The 9,125-nt window shown below is 43.6% G+C and overlaps 1 protein-coding gene across 3 annotated transcripts in view; it reads left to right on the top strand.

Annotated features, from left to right (window-relative positions):
- Positions 1-1,640: 1,640 nt before the first annotated feature.
- Pde8b (phosphodiesterase 8B) overlaps positions 1,641-9,125 on the top strand; it is a 104,199-nt gene continuing 96,714 nt past the window's right edge. For 2 of the 3 annotated variants that reach the window (XM_028760206.1, XM_028760208.1), the window contains exons 1-2: positions 1,641-1,734; positions 6,564-6,623. In XM_028760206.1, the coding sequence (XP_028616039.1) occupies positions 6,597-6,623 (27 nt within the window). In that variant the 5' untranslated portion in view covers positions 1,641-1,734; positions 6,564-6,596. Of the gene's footprint in view, positions 1,735-6,563; positions 6,624-9,125 lie in introns of those variants that run through there. The other variant, XM_028760207.1, reaches the window with a different exon arrangement.

Below are 9,125 nucleotides of genomic sequence, written 5' to 3'. Positions count from 1 at the left end.
AGTCATTGCCTTGGACTTCCTGCTCTGTCCAGGTCAGACTCTGAGTTTGATCTTTGGAATCATGGGATGGACCCGTCTTCACACTCAGCCTAGGATGTCTGTGAGAGACCTGGTGCATCAGTGGGAGCTTTGTGCCTCCATATTAGTGTGTGTGACGGACAGCTCTCTGACACATCACAGTGCAGCTGGATCTACCTTTCATCCTTGAAAGTTAACTCTGGTGCTGGCCTTCTTAGGCACTTGTCATTTTGTGGGCTATCATGTAGACTTTTGGTATACATTCTAATGTATTACCAATATCAACCTGGCTTCTTTCCACATGCAATAAATAGCATGACTGTACTGTATGATTTCATTTTCATTGGATATTCATATGGGAAATGGCTCCTCCATCAGACCGTGCTGGACAAGTTTCTGATGTTTGGCCAAGGTGGTGTCTGGGTGACCTCAGTGTGTAGCTTTTTACTGCTCCAGGATTGAGGAGATTGTCTAGGCCCGTGGAATGTAGCATCCTCTTCTTCCATCATTTGCCAATACTCAGCAGCAGCAACAACCTCAGTGGAAAATAGAGAGGTGACATTGTGTGACTGGTGCATCACTTCCTCCGTTGCCCTGGCAGCTCGATCTCCTGGGTGTGCTCTTGGTGCCAAATGTCCGTAGTGAACTGAGCAAGCGATGTTTCCAAAACTCAGTGTTTCTCAGCCAGTCTTGCATCTCACTGTATGAGCCACTTTGCAATTTTTTTAAGTATAACATGTATACCATCTAGAGATCATTCTGGAACAAACTGAAGAATAAGTAAATCCACAATGAAAAGCACAGCGTTCCCATTGAGACAAGATTGTGATTTCAATCTCAGCAACACTCCTTCGGGTGACACCCTTTTCTACAGCTCGAATTTCTTCAGCTATGAAAAGGGGCCTACGATAGGGTTGTGGGATTGTTGTAATCATCTCATGAGGTGATGCACATGGAGAATCATCACCCATACCCCCAACTCTGTTTCCTATGGAGGCAAAGAGGAGTCACATATCTCTAGCAAGGAATCTCAGCCAATTTTCTATTTTATTTTACTAAGTTTGAGAGAAACTATCTGTGTCCTTAAAATAGTATCTTATTTTATCAAAAAAAAAAAAAAAGATTTGACTGGGAAACAAAATAGTATATGTAGAATATTTATGTGGTATTGAATAGTTCGTTCATGTTAACCCTCAAGTCAAAGACTCATTTAACAAACGTAGCATATTTTATTTTGCAATATTTAAGCTATATAATCAGAAAGTATGTAATTTATCAACTGAGAATTTACTGCTCACTGCTTTGAAAGTAGACCTTCAGAGGTATATATTTGAAACGCCCTCGAGTGAAGACTTCCACGTCCCCCCCCACTTGCCTTTTTGTAGAACCGCCCACTTTCACTGACAACATGTTGGCATTCACTCAGCTCATCACAATATAGTCTTGTGCTATATTTTTATTGATGCTGTGTTTTAAATGCATAGACATTTTATCTGAATGGTATTTTAAAATATTTACTCTTTTAAAACCACCCCCATGCTTTCGTCGTTCGAGGCTGTGTTTACTTGTGTGCTTTGTTCATTTTGACTTGGTGGTCAAGGTCAGTTTAGTTTGATAGCTGCGCAGTATCCTGTTTACCTACTGATAGATGTTAATGGATTGTGAATCTGGCTGTTTGTAAATGTTTTTACAGCTAATTTCCATCCTAAGGATCTGGTAAGTGTCTCTTGGTATCCCCTGGAAGACTGACTTAGGAGGCCGAGCTGTCGAAAGAGCACTTCTTAATCTTCACTAGAAATCCCCAAACTGCTTTGTCAAAGTGTCTGAAACAGTTTACACAACTGCCAACAGTGAGCAGGCTTGGCTGTGGCGTCTGTGGTCTGCCCATGAGATAGTTGTCTGCTGCCTTAACTAGTCTGTGTATTGAAATGTTTGGGTGTAAAATTGTATCCCATAATAGTTTAAAATCTTTGCTTTGCCTGGTTACTATTGAGGTACCTTGTTATGCTTGAGTTTCCATTCTTGGGGAATTTTTGTTTTCAGATCTTTTGTCTGATATTCTTCTTGGTTGCCTTTTTATTTATTATGTCTTTAAAACTTTTAATTATATATTATAGTTACTAATATTTGTTGATTTTCTGTATAGTATGTTTTATCTCTCTGGGGACTACCTTTTTTTGTCTTTGTTACAGTTTTTGGTGAATAGAAGTTATAATTTTAAAGCCAAATTGCTTAATCTTCTTTTTAATGATGATATCTTTTGATGAGAAGATATTTCTGTATTTATGTTCATGGTACAAAACATGCTATGAAATTAATTATGAAAATTAACATCTGAAACATCAGGGCCTAAAACAAAAATGTTGTCCTATCATCTTTTACTCTGACTCACCTTCCTCCTATATATGTATAAGTAATACTGGACCATAAAGAACTTGTATTGATCTTCGCTATAATTTAGGAATATTGTCTTGCATGGGTATCTTTTCAAGTATCTTCCTTTTGCCTGAGCAATAAGCAGCCTGTTCTATGGAAGACCGCCATGTACAGATCCAACATCTGAGTGTTGGGTGGGTTTTAGTGCTTCCACATCATACCTATTGTAATTGTTGGGTTGTGTACATGTAATAGAGTTTGTGGGAAGGGCGGGACCTCTATGACAGGCATGTCTGCTCAGCAAAGTATATTCTAGCCTCTCAACCCAGAGACAAAATGTACTGTTGTTAGGGCCCTGTCCTTGGATTCTCTTCCTGTAGAGTTGTAACCAGGAATTGATTCATGTAAACTATCTGCCTGGAGGCTTCTTATATAAAAAGCAGCTGCAGAACATCTAGGCCAGAGATAGAAGTGAGAAAGGAATAGAACCATGGGCCTCCTATTGACCTCTCAGCCTCAGAGGTGCCAGGAAGTACTGGAGAGCAAACAGCCATATCAAAGCCAGCAAAGACCTAGAGGCTAGTGGATGGCAGAGCCAGCCAGTGGGTAGGCCATGGTTGAGGGGACCAAAGGAAGTAGAGGGTATCTGGAGGTAATGAACATAGTTATCAAAAAGAGGTATTCAAGATGAAATAGAGTTTCCAAGTTGAAATATGTCTTCCCAGATCCATCACGGTGTCCCCCATGCTTCAGTGCTGGGCCCTGCCTGGAAGCTGGAGAGTGGATGGGATCCATTCACAAAGCAGAGGCAGTACAAACTCTGTTTACTGAGAGCTCAGAACAAAGAATCATGCTGTCCTGAGGACTGATGGTGGTCGGGGGGGGGGGCATCTTGAGATGCTTAGGTGCTATTAAACATCAGGGCCAACAGCAGGGCAGAAGGAAAGGGCCTGGGAGGTAGGATGAGCTTTCATTTCCAAGTCTCAGTTTCCTTCTCATTCAAGCAAATGCTGTAAAAGCTGAAGCCAAGTTGCTCACCAAGCTTCCAGGAACAGAAACCACTGAGGGTATGCCATGACAGATGAATCTGAGGGTTGTGCCAATCAGTACCAGAGAAGGTAGCGCCATGACAGGTGAATCAGCGGTGCTTTCTCTTGCACACCCATACTGGACTTTAGGGTAACATGCTGGAGTTGGCTCCTGTTGGAGGGAAGCCAAACTGTGTCTTTCCTCCCTTCATTTTTCATCTTGGTCACTGGTGGTGGATTTTCCCACTCAGTTGTCACTCTGTTGGAAGTTCCCACTCTGAGGGATATTTTGGTTTGTGTTGCTTTTGTTAAATCTCTGCTCTTGTCTCTTCAGGAAGTAGGCAAACCAAATGTTTGGTTTTTCTTGTCACACACATGGTCATGGTGACTTGGAATCCCATACTGCAGTGATGTTGCCTCCAGAATGGAAGGGCTCCACCCTGGGATGCCCCCAGACTTCCTGTCATACACTGTAATGCAGCCACTCTGAACTCTGTGTCCTTCCCCCTAGGAGTGCCTTTGCCTTCCTGCCCATGCATAGTCTGCTCCATGACTGGAGTCTCCTCAAGCTACTCTCTCATGTTCCTATTTGTCAGGGCTTGCCTGCCTTCGTGAATGCTTATTTAATCTCCCCCCCCACACCCAATCCAGAATCATCTCTTCTGTCTCAACTGCAAAGTCTAAGGGAGAATAGCTATCAGGTAGAATTCTATACGCAGCTAAACTATCAAATAAAGCCAAGCAATGGATATTTGCAGATCAGTTAAGACTGAAGGAGCTCATTACCCATCAACTCTCATAGGAGGAACAGTGCGTCCCTAGGTGAGGAGTCAAGAGATCTCTCTTTTTGCCAGCATAGCCAAGCTCTATGGCCAAGTCGAGAGTGGCCATTGGTGATCAGCTAACACTAAAAGTAGGGCCCTTTAATGTCTTCCCTAGAGAACTAGCTTCATCTGAAAGGGAGCTGATGACCTTGCTGACAAGCATGTAGTTATGGGTACATTCTCATTCACACATACATGAATACATACAAATGTCGAATGCAGCAAATGTTGTACAGTGTGATTAAGCATACACTGTACTCATTAGCTGACTGGGGAAGCCGCATGGTTGAAGTGTCCTAGAATTGTACCTCATCACCCTCTGGCCCCATCCTTCCCTCTCTCTGTGCGATAGGATTCTGTGACCTGTGGCCCTATACCTGGTTTGGCTTCTCTGTCCCTGGCAGATGTGCTCACTCAGTTCCTGTAGGCAGAGCTAGCTTGCACACCCGCACATCTTTAGTTGCTCAAAGATCACTCTTTAAAACAGAGTCTTGGCTTGGCCACACAGGCATCTGTGCTTGTGTGATGAATTAGTGAATTCTGAAACAGAGTCTTGCAAAGCACTGCAATTGTCCTTTACTGTCCACTGCCTGAGATATCCCAAAGAGTCAGCAGGGACCAGTGCCAGGTTCTATTGAGACATCTGACCTCTTTTGGGTATTGAGGTCAATGTCAGATGTCCCAGAGCACAGACTAAGAAAAACTGGACAAGAGACATGAAGTGTGGGGCATGGCTAGAGGAACTGGAAAACTGAGGTACCCAAGTTGGAGGTAGAGTAAGAGACCTGGGTAGGAACACACTGAGAAGGAGCTGGAAGGAGAGAAGTAAGGGGCAGTTACAAATCTGGGATAGGACGTACCTCTGTATTCCTCTTACAGAGATTTAGTTTGGCTTCCAGCCAAGCTGGCTCAGGCAGAGGCCAAAGTGTCGATGTGGCTGGGGACCTCTGTGGCTGAATGAGAAAGCTGTGGTCTCTCCTGTCTTCAAACAGGAAGTAGTATCTTCTAGCATGAGTGTCACCTTTAAAATGGCACTGTGCATCAATGACTATTGTTTGGTCTCCTGTTAAGACCATACCACTAAGACCACAATGCCTGGGACAGAGAGAGAAGTAGGGTATGTTCATAGTCATCATATTGTCTGCTGGTGAATTTTAAACTAGCTGCTTCCCACCACTGAGGAAGACTAGCAGGGCCACACATCATGTGCTTGATCGGACTTGCCAAAGTATATGTGACAATGCATCACATGGGGCAGATTTTTTTTGTGGTGGCACTCAAGTCTTTCCCACAGGCATCATCCCATTAGCCTCTTTGCCTCCCAGAGCAAACACTTTTTATTTTATTCCTTTGATACTCTATTTCTATTATATTTAAATTTTATTTGGCGTGCGTGTGTGCGCACTCTGGGTCATTGTCATATCCCTGGTCACATGAGTTCTGATGCTCCTTCAGACAGACAAGGGGCCAAGATGATGTCATTCAAGCAGGGTAAGCTTCCAGGTAGCAAGCTACCGCAGCCACTTAGAGAAAAACAAAGTTGGATCCATGAAGGTGAGGTAAAGACCTTCGGCCAAATTCACTTGGAGAAAATCGTCTTTGGAAATCCAAGTAAAGTAATTAAAAGTAAAATATGCATTTGTTCTCCGATGTAGCCAGAGGCAAGTGGGTGGCGTGGGCTTGTGATAGCAAGGAGCTCCAGTGTCACTCAAGGAGCCTAGGCTAGCCTCTTATGGTCTTGGTGTGGTATCCTTGTGTCCCCTTGAGGAATTCTGCTGAGATGTAGTATCCACAGAACACTCGGGTGAGAGAATTAGCTGTTCATTCCTCATGCAAAAACCTAAAAAATATAATGGTATAAGTACAGAGGCAGCACCGAATCAGAAGTTGTGTTCTAGAATATTCCATTCTCTCTTGGAATTTCAGAATATCAGTAGGGATAGTAATACAGTATAGCTATAATGATGATGTGCTTAGTACTTAGGAGGTGCTCAGGAAATAACCATCTAATTGTTTTGCCAATAAAACAGCTCGTTCTTATTATAACTGTCTTGGGCCTGAAGAAAAAATAACCCTAAGTCCTGCTACTTCCTGTTGGAGACAGAGCCTTATAGATATCCTCAGTGCATACAGTCTATAGATTCTCATCATTGGGTAAGAAAGGATTGTATAGGATGGTTCCTAACTTGTCTCCAGGTCACTAAGTTAGGGCCTTCCATCACTTATGAAGTGACACAATGTACTCTACTGTATGGGGAAGGATTTAGAGTCTGTGTTCTGAAGAGGTGACACTTCTTACGTGCTGTCCTTTATTTAGCAGGTATCTTCTGCAGAAGTGCGCATCGGGCCCATGAGACTGACACAGGACCCTATCCAGGTATGTCTCTATCCCTCTGGAGGGCCTTTGCTGTCAGAGCACATGGCTTACGAGTAGTGTTTGAGCAGTCTTCTGGATCAGCAACAGATAGCCATCTTTGTCCCCCATACACACACACACACACACACACACACACACACACACTATATATACAGGTATATATGTATATAGTGTGTGTGTGTGTGTGTGTGTGTTTATCAGTATCATTCTTCAGAACTCAGATTGGTTTTTGAGGACTTAAATATCACCCTACTTTGAGTATAAATGTAGTGAGTAGAATTGTCCAGTAGACTGTGGGGGAAGAACAGTCCTACATCCCGCTGCCCACAGAAGGGGAGGAAGTGACGTGTGTTGGAAGGGTGTGACACTGGCTGACCTCTTCAGCAGTATGAGTTGGTATACGTTGTTCCCCGTGGATGAGATTTCCTTTCTCACTGAGAGTTAGTTCAGTGTGACAGAGCTGTCTCGAATGCTAGGGCAGAACACACTCTGCCTGTGGGAGATACTCAGTGATGACTTCTGGTACTGTTGCTTGGGAGTAGAAATGATGTGGAGACAGTATTAGGTAGGTGATTTTTTTTTTTGGTTGATCATTATTTTTGTTGATTCGTAAAGATGGCTGAACCATTCTCTCCTGTAATTCACTAATACAATGGCAGAGGGGGCTAAGACCCCGAGGAACAGAGAGTTTGCTGAGAGTGTGTCTCCTAGGACTGTCAGAAGCTACACCATATAATCTTATCAACAAGAATGAGGACAATAATAGACATGCCCAGGGGAGCAGTGGGGAAGATGGCGAGTGAAGAGAAGAGGAAGAGAGAGAGGTTGGGGCGGTCTCAATTATTTAAGTGGGTGATGACATGTAACTTCCCAGGTGCAGGTGAGCGAGACAGGTGAATCCTGGGAGTGGTTGCCTCAGTAACGATGCAGGAGTCACCAGGCCCCTGAATATGACGTCACTGGGTTCGGACTTTTACTAATACAGGGGGCCTGGGGGACACCCATGAGGCCTCAACCCTACACAAGGAACTATGGGTAACCAAGGAATACTGAGAGCCTGAGAGTGGGAGAGATCGTCTTCTCTGGGAAGAGCACACCAACTGGTTATCAATGGTTGGCCCTGAAAACATATGTATGATGAGTTGTAAGCAAGGGGTCAGGGAAACCGTGGGTGGAAAGAAAGGTTTGTTGGGAAATTTTAAACTGTTGTGGCTTTTTGAGGTGCAGGGAGAACAGCAAAGGGTGGGGAAAGCCTTGCTAGTTCTTAAGGGGTATGTTTATGACAGAAGGAGGCCAGTAAGCAGGAACTGGAAGTTAGAGTAGTTGGGAGCTGGGGGGACTATGGGCCAGAAGAGCCTGGGAGGTTTGATATGTATTGCCGGTGTGTGTTAGCTGCCTATAGGCTGAGAGGCAGACAAGGGAAGCAATGACTCTTCCCTACAGACAGAAACCTGCTTCACAAGTTTCTGAGTGTTTTAGGCTTTTGTTTATCCGAAGCAATCCTCTGTTGACCTAGCCAGAGCCCAGACTGTCACTTGCCACATTATCAGTGGTATTGTTGTTTGGGGAGTTGGGGCCCATTTGGGACCTAACAGTAATTAATTTATAAATCTAATTAATAAAAAAAAAGAGGCAATGAGTTTGAAGGAGGGCAAGGGTAAGTATATGGAAGGGTTTGGAGGGAGACAGAAGGGGTAAATCATGTGATTATGTGTAAATCTAAAAAAAAAAAATAAGTAATAAAAATAAATTCAAAATTAGATAATGAAAAGAAGAAAAAACCCAATGTCTCGGCTTCTCTTCTTATCAAGAGCCAGGGACCAAGATCATTAGAAAATAGTTACTGATAAAACTTATGACAGTAATTCTTTTTTTTCTAACTTTAACAAAAAATTTTATTAGTAATTTACCATATATCTTTTAAACACTAATCACAGGTCTGGCAAGACGGTGCAACATGACAGGTAATTGACACAAAGCCTGACCATGTGAATTGAATCACTGGGACCCATGTAGTGGAAGGAGAGGACCAACTTTCACAAGTTGTAGAACAGTGATTCTTAAAAACAAACAAACAAACAAACAAACAAACAAATGCTGGGTAGTGGTGCCATATGCCTTTACTCTCCACACTAAGGAGGCAGAGGCAGGTTGATCTCTGTGAGTTCAAGGCCAGCCTGTTTTACAGAGGGAGTTCCAGGACTACACAGATAAATCTTGTCTCAAAACACCAGAGAAAGGGGGGCGGGGAGGGAGAGAAAGCGAGACAGAGAGAGAGACAGAGAGACAGAGAGAGAGACAGAGACAGAGAGCCAGAGAGAGAGATAGAGACAGAGAGACAGAGAGAGAGAGTGAGAATCTTCTTTTATATCCCCGTGACTTAAGCAAGTAGCCTGCAGGGCTTACAACAGAGGACCTGGACGCCAAGACAGAAAAGCTGCCCACCAGCCCTCCTGCAGTGCTCGCCAGTTCTATCACTGACCCACTGCCCACCGGCCCACC

The sequence above is a fragment of the Grammomys surdaster genome, unplaced genomic scaffold (assembly GCF_004785775.1).
Source record: "Grammomys surdaster isolate TR1022 unplaced genomic scaffold, NIH_TR_1.0 126391, whole genome shotgun sequence".
NCBI classification, from domain to species: domain Eukaryota; kingdom Metazoa; phylum Chordata; class Mammalia; order Rodentia; family Muridae; genus Grammomys; species Grammomys surdaster.
This window is presented reverse-complemented; position numbering and strand designations above follow the sequence as displayed.